This window comes from Dasypus novemcinctus, chromosome 2, assembly GCF_030445035.2.
Source record: "Dasypus novemcinctus isolate mDasNov1 chromosome 2, mDasNov1.1.hap2, whole genome shotgun sequence".
Lineage (NCBI taxonomy): Eukaryota > Metazoa > Chordata > Mammalia > Cingulata > Dasypodidae > Dasypus > Dasypus novemcinctus.
Window position 1 is genome coordinate 147213421 of NC_080674.1, and position 15738 is coordinate 147229158.

At 43.9% G+C, this 15738-nt stretch overlaps 1 protein-coding gene across 12 annotated transcripts in view; it reads right to left on the reverse strand.

Annotated features, from left to right (window-relative positions):
* Positions 1–4419, reverse strand: part of SIL1 (SIL1 nucleotide exchange factor) — a 336574-nt gene extending 332155 nt beyond the window's left edge. For 2 of the 12 annotated variants that reach the window (XM_012519405.4, XM_004477814.4), the window contains exons 1-2: positions 4295–4395; positions 1938–2074 (exon numbers count right to left, since the gene is read on the reverse strand). In XM_012519405.4, the coding sequence (XP_012374859.1) occupies positions 1938–1979 (42 nt within the window). In that variant the 5' untranslated portion in view covers positions 1980–2074; positions 4295–4395. Of the gene's footprint in view, positions 1–1937; positions 2075–4294 lie in introns of all 12 variants that reach the window. The other 10 variants (XM_058279448.2, XM_058279474.2, XM_023584479.3 and 7 more) reach the window with 9 other exon arrangements.
* Between the last annotated feature and the right edge of the window lie 11319 nt (positions 4420–15738).

The following is a 15738-nucleotide window of genomic DNA, read 5'->3' on the forward strand; positions in this document are numbered from 1 at the left end:
GCAGACTCAGAAAAGGATAAAGTATTCATCCTTTCTCAGAAAGAGAAAAGATTAGCTCCACAAGGATGGGTCTGCAAATTGACACCAAATCCAGGAGTTAGAGATGCCTGTGCTACAAACCGTGACCTAAGTACCTGCTGGGACCCCAGGAACATACAACCAAGGGGCTGGCACTGTAAGAACGTTCAGATTAGCTCTCCTAAAAAAAGAGGCTTATTCCAAGAGCCTGGCAGACGGCCTTTGGCAGCACAGCTTCACTTAGGCAAAAATGGAAAATGAATGAAGAAAAACACAGGTGGCAGTTCAGCATATAAATTCAAAAACATATTGATATAAAGGGGAAGAGAATTGGAAAGCATCCACCTATTTGGAAAAAGGTACAACTTGCCTCTAAAGACCAATATATTCTTTTGAATATTCTCATTAATAACAAATTTTCATTCTTTGAGTGAAAACAAACATTTAGCATTTCCTATGTCCCAAGAGCTTCCATGTGTATTACCTTATTTAACCACTCCTCAAAGTATTGTTCATATTTTTTATGGAGTGGAGAACTGAGTCTAAGAGGTGAAGTAACTCGTCCAAGATCATATGGCTAATAAGTGGTAGACTCAGAATCAAAACTGATGTTCGCCAAACTTCAAAAACCTATAATGGGGGGAGCGGATTTAATTCAACCTGTTGGGTACCCACCTACCACATGGGACATCCCAGGTTCGGGTCCCAATGCCTCCTAAAGAAGACAAGCAGATGCTGCACCCGCCGCAGTGAGCTAGATGCGTAAATGAGCAGATGCCACAAGTCAGCAGACACTGCAGCCCACAGGGAGTGAATACAGCTCAGGCCATTGAGCACTGAGTGCCCGGTGCCTGCTGGAGAAGGTGAGTAAACAATGAGCAGACAGATAAGAGAACCATCTGGGGAAGGGGAGATAAATTAAAAAAGAAAATAAAACCTAATATGTCCACTTCAAAATAACTGAAGAGAGAAGCATATGTGGCTCAAGCAATTGAGCTCCTGCCTACCACTTGGGAGGTCCCAGGTTCAGTTCCCAGTGTCTCCTGGAGAAGACGAGCAAGACAGCAAGCTGGTGCTACAGGCAGGCGCAGCTAGCTGATGCAACAAGATGATGCAACAAGGAGACACAAAGAGGAAAGAAAATAAGACAGACAACAAAGCAGGGAGCTGAAGTGCTCTCTCACACATGAGACATCCCAGGTTTTGTTCCAGGTGCCTCCTAAAGAGAAGATGAGCAGACACAGAGAGCACACAGCAAACAGACAAAGAGAGCAAACAGTGAGCACAAACAACAAGGTGGGGCGGGGTGGGGATAAATAAATAAATCTTAAAAAAAAAAAAACTGAAGACAAGTCAGGTGACAAGATTCCTTAACCATGCCATATGGGGATATACATACAAAGTATGATGCCATGTATTGATGAGACATATATTGTTCAAAAATGTCTCTAGGGAAACGGACTTTGGCCCAGTGGTTAGGGCGTCCGTCTACCATATGGGAGGTCCGCAGTTCAAACCCCGGGCTTCCTTGACCTGTGTGGAGCTGGCCATGCGCAGTGCTGATGCGCGCAGGAGTGCCGTGCCACGCAAGGGTGTCCCCCACATGGCCCCCACGCGCAAGGAGTGCGCCCATGAGGAAAGCTGCCCAGCGTGAAAAGAAAGAGCAGCCTGCCCAGGAATGGCGCCGCCCACACTTCCCGTGCCGCTGACGACAACAGAAGCGGACAAAGAAACAAGACGCAGCAAATAGACACCAAGAACAGACAACCAGGGGAGGGGGGGAATTAAATAAATAAATAAATCTTTAAAAAAAAAAAAAGTCTCTGAAGAAAATTCCAGAAATGGAATTTCAAAACTGGTTTTGATAATGGCCTTGTCTCTTAGGTGATGCCACACTCAAGCCCCTCTTCCATACTCACATTATGAAGACCACCACTCCTTGGAGAATTAACCTCTATCATATTTGTTATTTTAAAATCTATTTTGTCACTTTTCAGTTTCACTTATTAGTCTTTTTTTCTTGCCAGTGAAGGACATCAGGGCTCAAAATTGGCCTCTGCAGAAAAACAAGTAATAGTTGGCCTTCAGACGACAGTAGGGAAGGGGAAGAGAACAGAAATCAGAGTACCAGGCAACTTTTGATTCTTGTGCCAAGAGAGCCCTACTAACATGATATTCTCCATTCCCATGAGTTGTAAACAGCAGACAGTGAGCAGCAGACAACAAACGAGCAGGAAGTGGATATGGCTCCAATAGTTTAGCACCCACCTCCCATATGGTAGGTGCCGGGTTTGCTTCCTGGTGCGTCCTAAAGAAAGCAAAAAGACTACAAGCAAAAACAATGAACAAACAATGAGCAAATAGACAAGGGAGCCAACTCAGGGGAGCTGATGTGGCTCAGTGGTTTAGTGTTGGCCTCCGACACATGAGGTCCTGACACCTCAAAAAAAAAAAAGAAACCTAAAGAAAGACTAAAATAAATCTAGTATAGCAACAGCTTTTTTTTTGGCAGTACCGGGGATTGAATCCTGGACCTTGTACATGTGAAGCAGGCACTCAACCACTGAGCTATACCCACTCCCCTCAACAGCATTTTAAGAACCCAAGAGTCAAGTTCTCAACTGAAGTCACTGACCAAGTCCTGACCCCTGCTGTACAAACATCAATCCTAACATCAACAAGCCCAGCTCATCAAAATCCTATTACAGGGAAGTGGCTGTGGTTCAATCAGAAGAGCTCCTGCCTACCATATAGGAAGTCCTTGATTTGAGTCCCAGGGTCTCCTTGTTAAGGCACGCTCGCCTGCACAATGCAGAGCACTGCCCAGCCCACAGACACCACGGAGAGCCAACTCAGCAAGGTGACACAACAAAAAAAGGAGACAAGCGAGAACATAGAAGAGCCCTCAGCGAACGGACACAGAGAGCAGACAGCAAGCAAGCTGCAAGGTAAGGGGGGGGGAATAAAATAAATAAATACAGACACAGAAGAACACACAGTGAATGGACACAGAGAGCTGACAGCACGCAAAAAAGCCGCAAAGGGGGCGGAGATTTTAAAAATCCTATTACATTTTTATCAGAAAAGAAAATAGCTTGATTGGGGTAAGAATAAAAAAGACACACAACAAGAAAACAAAACATCTTTTCACACTGTCAAAACAAACAGTTAGTGTTTATAAACACATCAGTTTCTTCTCTAAGCAAAGAGGGAGGATTAATTCTTCTCAGGATCTGTTTACCTAATCTGGATTAATCTAGTCTATTCCATTCCCCAAAGCGGTTGTGGTTTTCTTTTTATAGAGGCAAGAAAGCCAAATGGGCTTGAATCAAAGCCAGTCATTTAAAAATATTTATTAGGAAACTAACCTTACATATCCAGTCAAAATGCATTTAAAAAAAAAAGGCATTGAATGGCCCTCTAGCTCCTACGGGGCAAAGACCATGGCCTCTCATGTATTAGGTATTTCCTGATTCCTGGACTTTCCCAGCTGGGGCCCTTCCCAGTGGCTCACACATCCAGTCTCCTGCCCCCTGAAGCAGACTCTCCAAGAGGATTCTGGGACCACCTGAATCAGAATCGCCTGCGAGCATTTCAGATTCCCAGGCCCCACCTTATTGAAATCCCTAGGGGTGAAGCCCTGGGCTACATACAAACTCCCTAGGTGATTTAAGGCACAGCCAGTCTGTAAACCCTACTATAAAGCCAAGTCTCCCAGGTACCAGGACAAAGGAAAACATGAATAAGAGAGTAGAAATACAAAAGGAGGGGGATGAGAGTGCAATTCCATATGGTAGAGAGGAGACACACACGAGAACTAGAATGTCAACACTGGAGGGGGTCTCAGATTACCTCATCCATCCCCTCTTTGAACGGATGCAGAAACTTAAGCCGGGAGAGGGGAGCAGGGAAGGAAGCTAAAAAAGAGGCAAAGCCAGAACCCGCCCCGCCCCCACCTCCCACCCCCACAGTTGGACTATCCCTAGCGCTGAAGAAGGGTTATTGGAGAAGTTGTAAGAAATGTAGGGATGGCGGCCCCAGACCCTTGGGCCAAGCGACATGGTCTGCCGACTCTACTGAGGAGCCCAGCATTCACCAGTAAGACGCGCTACGGAAACAGTAACGGGGGGGGGGGGGGGGGGGGCGGGGGACAGGAGAGGGAATTGTGGGGACCCCGGAACATTGCTGGGCGCAGGAGCCGGTGACAGAAGGAGACCCGGGCAGCGCCCTGAGACCTCTGTCCAGCGTCAGGAGCGGGTGGCCCTCACGCCCCTACCTTCGGCTTCCCGCACGGCAGCCGAGGGGCAGATAAAAGCCCCACAATTCCAGGCGGCTGCACCGGCAACCAGCTTCCCCTTGCGCAGACGCAACGGCGACCGCCGGGACCCGTGAGCGCGCGACTGTTACGTCTATGGCCGACTCGCCCAATTGCAGTCTGCCAGGACTGCGGGCTCCGCCTCCCTCTCTCTGCTGCACTCTGAGTTGTTAGCGGTGTTTCTTCCCTCCCTCTGCTAAAATGCATCTTGGAGGTTTCTTCTCTGATTTCCCAAGTCTCATTTCCTTCTAGCGGAAGGATCCCCAGAAAGAAAACAGAATGAGTAGGAGGAAAAGATAGGTAAAGCTGTTGTGAAGCAGAGTTTCAAAAAACCGTCCCTCGAAAATTCTTGCAAGATAAGCCACCCACTTTATATACCTGTGTACTGTGTGAATTTTTGACAATGATCAATTGTTTTTAAAATAGTCACTTGCAGTTCTAATTCTGCTCTGCCGCTGAATATGTTATCTATACCAGGTGCTGCATATACATTATATATATGTTTCATAACAACTTCTTAAGATCAGAACTGTCATCCCCTTCCTATAGACAGGAAGCAGAGACTAAAAGAGGTTAAAGGACTTATGCAAGGTCATACAGTCAGGAAGTAAGAGAAGGGAATTCACGCACTAGAGCCACATCCACTCCCTGCTTGTTGTGTCTCCTTGTGTGTCTCTCGTTGTGTCAGCTCACCGCGCTAGCCCTTCACATCAGCTCGCTGTCTTGCTCATCTTCTTTAGGAAACACCAGGAACCAAAACTGGGAACTCTCGTGTGGGAGGCAGGTGCCCAACTGCTGGAGTCACATCCACTCCCTCCTTTCCCTTTTTGATGTGAGCTTCTAGTAGTCAATTCACCTTTTAATTATGTTTACTTCAATCAGATGGAAAATTGACTTCACAGTCCCTGAGTAAATCTTGATTGGTGGCCTGGGGAGGGAGAGCAGGGCTAAGGACAAGTCCCTGGGCAGTAGATGAGTGGGTAGTATCCAATTATGAGAAAGGTCTAGATAGAACCGTTCTCTGGGTACTAGGTAGGAAAGCACAGAAAATAGTTCACTTTCTCATGGAACATCCAGGAGAGCTGTGAGAGTAGTTGAGCCCAGGAATAATTTGAACTTGTGCCACTGCCTAGTACCACAAGGACAGATAAGAAATGCTCTGCAAATGTCTATTGCCTGAGTGATAAACTTCAGAATGAAAAAAATAAATTTCAATTCTATAAATTGTAGCCTGGCACATGCTATAATAAAGATATTAATAGGAATAAGATGCTTAAAATAGAATAAGCTCAAATCTTATGATAAATGAATAAATGAATGACAGACAACGAGAAGAGTCCACCTGGACACTCACAAGGGCTGGCTTCCTTCTTGGAACAGATCTAAGCAGCTCGGGTGGGTGGGAAGGGATATCCTTGTCCCCTACCCCAGATCCCAAGCCTTGAAAAATCCTGACTGAGAACTACCTTCTCAGGAGAACTAGCTCTGAACTAAAGCCCCCTGAGCTGCTGAAGCCAGGATTGGGGCCAAGATAAGCAGCAAGCTTCTATTTACATACCCCCAAGCCAGGAAGACCACTGTAAAGGCAGAAAGTTTGAAGTCCAGGGATCAAAGTCCGTGGTGAGATCATAGGAGCTTGTAATCCCCTCTCTTTGTTTCTCTGTATTACTCTTGTAATCGAGCAAAAATAAATTTAAAATCTCCTTTTAAATAAGTAAACAACAACCAAAAAGTTGTCTCTCCCTTGGAGCCCTGTTAGAGCTTCTAGCTTCCATTTTACACTTCCTAGAAAAACTGAAGCTTGGAAGAGTAGAGAGCCCAAAGAATCACCTTCAACCTGGCCACTAGCAATCAAATCAGAGGAAACCACAGCACCTACCCCAGAACCCTGGCTAGGCAGATTTTTATGATAAATCTGATCTTCCTCAACAAGCAGTATATCTTGTGTAAATCACTTCTCTTCTGATCAGCTTCTTAATTCATCTTCCACAGGCCTGATACCCCATTGTGTGGAAGCCTTCTCAACATCAGGAATTCATTCACTACTCTGTCTGGATGGGCTTAGAATGTTGAGCATAGGGAGCAGAAGGCCTAGCTGTGGCCCCACCACCAAACTGTCTTGCCTCTTCCTCTTTGCCCATCCTGCTATCACCATCCGGCTCAAATATCATGATGCCAGGAATCTCTTCTGGACTCCAGACATTACATTCACTTGAACATAAGCACTCAGTTACGTGCCAACCATTGGCTGTGAGGATACAACTGTGAAACAGCCCTACCTAGTTCATGTCTTAAAGGGTTCAGGATCAGATGAGAGACAGAATGTAAACAGCCCAGAAAAGGCCATTGAACAGAAATATTAACAAAGAGCTATAAGAATAAGCTCACTCAGTTCATGTTGCTGACTTTCTCTCCAGTTTGCTCTGGACCACCCTATGAGGGTAAGTAGGGCAGATTTTATCCCCAATTTTCAGATAAAACTCTGAAATCTTTAGAGCTCTGCTGTCCAATATGGTAAACAATAACTACATGTAAGTGTTCTTTAAATTAATTAACATTAAATTAAAATTAAAATTCCTTTCACTAGGCATAATTCAAGTGCTCAATAGCCATGAGTGGCACAGATTATAAAACATTTCCATCCTTGCAGAAATATCTGTTGGACACAAATGCTTTAGAGGTCCTAAAAGGCAGTGGAAGGGCAGGAATATGAAACTAGAGCCCTCAGTGTTCCCAGAAAAGCTATGTCCAGCTGCCAACATGGAAGCTGAAGGGTTCTACAGGGGAGACCAACTGAGCATCTTTAGAACCAGGTGCCTCCACTTTCTGAGCTGCACTCAGATGGAATGGACTGTAGCAGCCAAAGCAGGGTGGAGACCAAAGATCTCTTCTGTGAGATCTGAGTACCCCTGAGCCTCTATCAGCAGCTTCCTTGATACGGATTAAGAATTCTAGGCCTCTCTACCCTCAAGAGATCTCAAAGATCGTACTGGCTGTACTCTGCTGTGTCTCTGGTTCATTTCTAAATTCCTCAGCAACAGAAAAAGAAAAGGAGAAAAACAGCATTTCCAGCACCTGAAAGAGCTCTAGATGATAGCTTCCCACCTGCTGGGAAGGCCTTTGCAGCGTCAGAGGGCTTAGGCCAGGTGCAGGTCAGTAAATTTTAGCTGCATTTGCTCTCAGCTAAACAGACCTTTCTGGTTCAAAGAAAAGCACACAAAAGACCCAGAAGACAGGTAAGATTTCAAAAGGTTGTCACCAAAGAGTATCCGACTGAGGCCAAAGTGGAGCCCCAAGAACCATGATTCTGCTTCCAGAAGCACCTTCGACCACACCCCTACTCATGCGCACAGATATCTGACACAAATGAACACTGCCTACAAGTACCCACACACCCACAGAAGCACTGAACCACAGAAATAAGTATAGGACAGATGGCTATAGCCCTGTTCTGGTTATCAACTGTTACATAACAAGGCATGCCAAAATTTCGTAGCTTAAAACAACAATAATCATTTAGGAATTTGGGCAGGGTTTGGCAGGAAAGAATCTACTCTGCTCCATGTACTGTCATCTGGGGTGGCTGAACTAAGGCAAGATGCTCACTCATATGGCTGGCAGTTGATGCTAGCTATCGGTTGGGACCACAGCTGGTTCTGTCAGCCAGGACACAGACAAGGGGCTCCTCCAAGTAGCTGCTTGGCTGCTTCTCAGCTTGGTGGCTGGTTTCCAAGAGTGAACATCTCAAGAGAATAAGGCATAAAAGTTTTTATGACCTAGCCTTGGAAGTCACATAGGTATCACTTCTTACATACTGTTAGATGAGACCTTCACAAAAGTCTACCCACATTCAAGGGGAGAGAAAGAGATCCCACGTCTCAATAGGAGGAGTAGCTACATCATATTGTACAAAGAATATTTGGGATGGGATATATCATGGCAGCCACCTCTGAGAAATACAATCTGCCCCAAGCTCCATAGATAACACATACAACCTGGCACAAACACCCACACATGTGCATATAACTTACATATTCAGACTCATACATACAGCATACAAATGTTTACATTTGTAGATAAATTACATTACTACATTCCATTGTAGATAAATTAAAACAGCATTAGTGTATACTCAGGAGACTTGACTCTCTGGACTGTCCGCGTGCCAGCTGGGCCCTGAACCTCAGCAGAGTTGCAACTCCTACTCTCTGGTTCTTTGGACTTATGCAGGTCAGCTAACAGGCAGGTGAAGATGGTCAATCACCACACCAGGGAACTGAGAGTGCCTACATCTGCAAGCAGGAGAAATGCATCCATCATCTATGTGGAATCTAAGGCCCCTCTTAATATAGAGATGGAATGGACATCACTATCCAAGGTCCCACAGAATGGAGGAATAAAATATGGATTAGAGTGGACTTACTGATATTCTACTATAAAATTTTTGTGACTACTAATAGAAGAAATTGTATCATTGACAGGGAGAAAGTAGCCACAGTAGTTGCTGAGGGCAGGGAGTGGGAAGAAGAGATGTGATGAGGGCGCATTTTTGGGACTTTGGAGTTGTCCTAAATGATATTGCAGGGTCAGATGCTGGACATTATATATCCTGCCATAACCCACTGAATGTACCAGGGGAGAGTGTGAACTACAGAGTAAACTATTATCCACGTGGTGCAGCAGTGCTCCAAAATGTGTTCGCCAAGTGCGATGAGTGTGCCACAATGATGGGGGAGATTGTTGTGTGGGAGGAGTGGGGTGGGGGGATGGGGAGTATACCGGAACCTCTTATGTTTTCATAATTTAATGTTTTTGGTGATGTATGTATCTTCAAAAAGTACAATTTACAAAAATGATGGGGGTGGGGGAGGGGTGTGTGTTATATGGGAACCTCATTTTTTTGGGTTTTTTTTTGTCTTTGTTTTTTTAATATTACATTCAAAAAATATGAGGTCCTTTTGGGGTTTTTAAAAGATTATTTTTATTTATTTCTCTCCCCTTCCCCCCGCCCCCAGTTGTCTGCTCTCTGTGTCCATTCACTGTGTGCTCTTCTGTGTCCGCTTCTATTCTTGTCAGCAGCACCGGGAATCTGTGTCTCTTTTTGTTGCGTCATCTTGCTGCGTCAGCAGCAAAATTATTTATTTGTTCATTAAGCAGTTTTATTGAGATATATTCATGTATCGTATGATCTATCCAAAGTGTATAATCAATGGCTTTTTTAGTTGTTAAAAAGTCCTTTATTGTAAAATTGTAAGACAAATAGAAAAATAGATTGGAAGAAATTACAAATTTTAAAAAAGAGTGCAGTGTGCTATATGGGAATCCCTTATATTTGTTTATGTAACATTTTATGTAATCTAAGTATCTTTTAAAAATAAATTAAAAATATATTTTAAAAAAAGAGAGTGCAAGGCCAGGTTAGATTTAATATAATCAATTTTAAAAATAGATAGCATAGCAACAAACATTTATAAATGTAAATAATTCAAGTAAAATAGAAATTAATTATAACATAATTCTAATTTTTATCTTGCAGCTCTAACTATTGGACATACTAATCTCTAAGAATGAAATAAGTTATTGGCTTAGTTATTAAATTTCCACTTAGGCCCTAATTCTTTCCTGGGAATTCTTCACATTTAATTGGAATGAATTACAGCACATAACAACTCCTAATTTTATAAGGCAGAAAAACTCAAAATATTTTTCATCGGTAGTCATACTAATCATTATTGATCCGGATAGATTATTTTAATTAAAGAGTATGCATAAGAAAGGGTTAAAGAAAAATGAAGTACCCCAAAAATATATCTCTTCTCCAGTTCTCCTCAATTAAAAGCAAGTGTTTATTTTGTATGAAAAAAATTACAAAATACTGAGCACAGGAACAATTTGCCAGTGGCACTGAGTAATTATTCTTCATATACTGTAATGTTATAATTTTACATTTATCTGGTCTACTTCAGCTCTTTTTTGGTTACTATTTGCTTGGAATAACTTTTTCCAACCTTTCTCTTTTAACCTGGTTGTGTCCTTACATCTGAAGTGGGTCTCTTGTAGACAACACATATATGGCTCATATTTTTTTATCCATTCTATAAGTCTGTGTCTTTTGATTGGGGAATTCAATCCATTAACTTTCAGTGTTATTACTGTAGAGGCATTACCAACTTCATCCATTTTATCCTTCAGCTCTCTGTTGTAATATCATTCTATTGTCTGTCTTCTTATCCTTTAGTTTACCTTTCCTAATAATCTTCATTTCTAAACTTTTCTCCAAATTTCTTGCCCTTGTTTTTCTTTTCAGACTGCAGCACCCCCTTTAGTATCTCTTGCAAATCTGGTCATTTGATAACATATTCTATCAGTTTTTGTTTGTATGAGAAGACTTTGAACTCAGTCTCATTTCTGAAGGACAACTTTGCCAGATAGAGAATTCTTGGCTGGCAGTTTTCCTCTTTCAGTACCTTAAATACATCACACCATTTTCTTCTCTCCTCCATGGTTTCTGATAAGAGGTTTGCACTATATCTTACTGAGTTTCCCTTGCATGTGATTATTTGCTTTTTTCTTCCTGCTCTCAGAATCTTCTCTTTATCTCAGATATTTGTCATACTAAATAGTAGGTGTTTCAGGGTAGATTTGTTCAGATTTCTTCTCTTTGGGATGCATTGTTCTTCTTGCATATTGATATTTATGTCCTTTATAAGAGTTGAGAAGTTTTTGGTCACTATTTCCTCAAATATTCTTTCTGCCCCTTTTCCATTTTCATCTCCTTCTGGAACACCAATAATGCAAATGTTTGTGCATTTTGCATTATCATTCAATTCTCTGAGACTCTGTTCATGTTTTCCATTCTCTTCTCTTTCTGTTCTCCTGTCTTTTTCCAGTTCAGATGTTCTGTCTTCAAAGTCACTAATTCTGTCTCCAAGCAATTCAAATCTGCTCTTATGTGCCTCTAATATTTTTTAAAAAGATTTACTTTATTTATTTATTTCTCCCCACCCCGTCATTGTTTTGTACTTGCCGGTTCGTCTTCCTTATTTCTTTAGGAGGCTCTGGGAACCAAACCCTGGACCTCCTATAAAGGAGGGAGGCACCTAATCGCTTGAGCCACCTCTACTCCTGCTTTGTTGTCTCTCCTTGTGTTTTTCTTCTTGTGTCTCCTGTTGAGTCATCTTGCTGTGTCAGCTTGCCGTGCCTGCCTGTTGCATCAGCTTGCTGTCTTGCTCGTCCTCTTTAGGAGGCACTGGGAATCTCCGCTCCCTGTTTTGTTATCTCTCTCATTATGTTTTCTTTTTTTCTTCTTGTGTCTTTTGTTGCATCAGCTTACCATGTCTGCCCATCGTGCCAGCTCGCTGTCTTCTCTAGGAGGCACTGGGAACCAAACTGGAGCCTCCCGTGTGGTAGGTGGGAGCTCAATCACTTGAGCCACATCTGTTTCCCCTAATGTTTTTTTTTAATTTCTCTCCCATTCCCACGCCCACAGTTGTCTACTCTCTGTGTCCATTTGCTGCGTGTTCTTCCACGACCGCTTCTGGGCGGCACTGGGAATCTGTGTTTCTTTTTGTTGTGTCATCTTGTTGTGTCAGCTCTCCGCGTGTGTGGCACCATTCCTAGGCAGGCTGCACTTTCTTTCGCACTGGGCGGCTCTCCTTACGGGGCGCACTCCTTGCACATGGGGCTCCCCTATGTGGGGGACACCCCTGTATGACACAGCATTCCTTGCACTCATCAGCACTGCACATGGGCCAGCTCCACACAGTTCAAAGAGACCTGGGGTTTGAACCACGGACCTCCCATGTAGTAGGTGTACACCCTATCCATTGGGCTAAGTCCACTTCCCCACCTAATGTGTTTTTTTTAAGATTTTTATTTATTTATTTATTTCTCTCCCCTCCCTGCCCCCACCCCAGTTGTCTGTTCTCTGTGTCTATTTGCTGCGTCTTCTTCTTTGTCCACTTCTGTTGTTGTCAGCGGCACGGGAATCTGTGTTTCTTTTTGTTGTGTCATCTTGTGTCAGCTCTCCGTGTGTGCGGCACCATCCCTGGGCAGGCTGCACTTTCTTTCATGCTGGGCGGCTCTCCTTATGGGGCTCACTCCTTGCATGTAGGGCTCCCCTACGTGGGGGATACCCCTGCGTGGCACGGTACTCCTTGTGCGCATCTGCACCGCACGTGGGCCAGCTCCACACGGGTCAAGGAGGCCCAGGGTTTGAACCGCAGACCTCCCATGTGCTAGACGGACACCTAACCACTGGGCCAAGTCTGCCGCCCACCTAATGTATTTTTAACCTCATCCTTTGGGTCTTTCATTCCCATAAGGTCTGTTACTTTAGTTTGCAGACTTTCAAATTGTTCTTTATGCTCTCCCATTGTTTTATTTTTTATTTTTTTATAATTAATTTTTTTATTTTTGAAGAAACTATAGCACAAGGCCCTGGGCCCAGGACCATGCACACAGGCCAGGCCCCAGGGACATGAATAGGACAAGTCTCAGATACACGAATGAACAGAGACACTTGTACACTCAAATGGAGGGCACTCGGAAACACAGGACAATGACCCTCAAACACAGACTGTGTGACCTTGGGCAGTCTCTCAACCTCTCTGGGCCTCATTTCTTCAATGGTAGGATGTCGATGACGTTAGTAATGCCTGCTTCATAGAGTTGTTGTCAGGATCCCATCATAAAATGCATGCGAAGTCCTTGACAGTGCCTGGCACAAGGACATGAGGGTGAACAAGACAGACATGGCTCTGTCCCCACTGCAGCTACTGTCTTCTAGGGAGTAGCCCAAAGCAAGCAAAGGAAAATAACAACTACATGTTGTAGAAAGTGCTAGAAGGATACAGAGATATGATAAAGATAGGAAAACAGAGATCCAGAGGCTCAACAGCTTGCCCAAAGACCAGCTGAGATGGCCAGAGAAACTCTATAGTATTCTCTCTATAAATGAAGACACAGGGAAGCGGATGTGGCTCAAGTGATTGGGTTTCCATCTACCATATGGGAGGACCCAGATTCGATCCCTGGGGCCTTCTGGTAAAGGCGTGCCCATGCAGCAAACCAGGCCTGGCAAGCGATGCAGCAAGATGAAAGGCAACAAAAGAGAGATGCAGGGGAGAGTCAAGGCAAGACAGAAACCAGGAACTGACGTGGTGTAAGCAGCAGGGAACCTCTCTCCCACATTGGAGGTCCCCAGAATTGAATCCCAGTGAAGCCTAGAGGAGAAAATAAGAGAAGGCAAAAAGAAACAAATGCAGAAGATCACACAGCAAATGGATACAGACAGCAAAACAGCAGGGTGGGGAGGGGGAGGAAAGAGAGGAGGAGGAGGAGGGAAAGGGAAAAAAATGAAGACACATCATCTGGGCTGAAACATGGAGCACAGAAGTAGCAAAAAGGGCAAAATACTGTCATTTTAAAGACAGGTCTGCCATATTATTAGAAAAAAACTTTTGTAACTATTGAAATAAAACATTTGCCTCTAATAAAATGGAAGAGTAAAAAAAAAAAAAAAGAAGCTTTAGCTTACATAAACGTTACATAAAAAATATATGGGATTGAGTGCTGATGGTCCCATCTATGACCTTGTGCCATCCCCAATCTAGGCTCCAGACGGGTATGTGAGATGTCTTTGGAAAGCCTCAGGGGACGGTGGCTGGGGTCCACATCAGCCAAGTCATAATGTCCATCCGCATCAAGCTTCAAAACAAGGAGCATGTCACTAAGGCACTGCACAGGGCCAAGTTCAGGTTCCCTGGCCACCAGAAAATCCATATCACCAAGAAGTGGGGTTTCACCCAGTTCAATGCTGACAAATTCAAAGACATAGTGACTGAGAAGCACCTCATCCAGATGGCTGTGGGGTGAAGTACATCCCCAACTGTGGCCCTTTGGACAAGTGGTGGGCCCTGCACTCATGAGCGCTTTGCCAGCACTGCCCTCACCAGAACTGTGCCCTCCAATAAATGCCTTCCTGGCCATCTACAAAACAAAAAATGGATTCCCCACTTCCTCCTCCTCCCATCCCAGTGTCTTCTTAATATCCTTTATTTCTTTAGTCATATTCTCTTTAAATTCTTTGAAGTGATTTAGGAGAGTTATGTGATTATCACTGACTTTGTATTAAACCCTGTATCTCCTCAGGATGTTTGGTTTATTCTTTTGGCTGGGCCATCTCTTCCTGTTTCCTAGTATGGGTTGTAATTTTTTGCTGATGTCTAGGAATCTGAATATGTTGGTGAATTTATTCTGATGGCTAATTTCTCTCTCACCTAATTTTTTTTTTCCTTTCACAGTTTTTCTTTGGTATTTGGTTCAACTTATTCTCAGCCTTTAAAAACTGCCCAGCTTAAGTTTTCAAAATAGGACCAGGGACTCACTAGTGGGTCACAAATTTTCTCCTAAGGGTTGGACAGAGTGCAGAGTTTTGTCCATGCAATTCCCAGACTGGCTAGTAGATGGCACTAGTTAGCACATCTTTCCATGGAGGTGATTCAGTCTAGACTTTCCTGTGTTCCCATGTTGAATCCCAGATGGGAGATTCAAGGTGGGCTCTGCTGGCCGAATACACGGAAGAAAAGCACCCCAATCACCCCGTCCTTTTCCTTTGAAACAGCTGCTAAGGAGGAAGATGTTAGTTTCCCTCTCAGTTGGGTGCTGTGAGCCAGAGGTTTTACCCCAGATTAATATCTTGGGGGCGGGGGAGGGGAGCCCTTCCCAGCCGTCACAGGGCCTTAGTAACTCCGTTTGTCATTTCAGTTTCTTCCTCTCCCTGTCCCTCACCTTCCTAGTAGTTGTATTGCACTATCCTGGTGTGCTGACCCCCAAAGCAGGTCCCTTGGATAGCTTTTGGCTCTTTTTCCATTGTTTATGTGAGAGCATTCAGTTCTGCCTGTTAGTCATTGCCATCTTCCCACAATCCCTAATAATAATATCTAAAGTCTATCTTTAGAGCAAGCCAGGCTGACTGAACTAACTCATTGCAATCTCTAGTCCCTTACCTGGAAGAGTTTTAAGAACCAAACCCTGGGGCTGTTTGTTAAAAAAAAAGAATAATAAAAGGATAAAAAAAAAAAAAAAGAAACAGGCCACGTTAGGGCTGTTGAAAGGCAATCTATATCCCACCCCTAGTCTACCCCAACACAAGGGCCAGGGCCATTTCTCCATGTAGGGAGCTGCAGAAGGGATAGTGTCTACTGCAAGGGACTCCTGGACATGATGGGTACAGTAACTCAGTACACTAGCACACTCCTGCACCACAAGCCAATAATGGGAGTCCTTCCCTCCTCTGACACTATCCCTAATGAAGATTACCAAGGGCCAAAGCTTGGGGAGACCACATATAGAGAATAAGTTTGCTATCTCAAAGCATTAGATTATCAAATCCAATATCATTA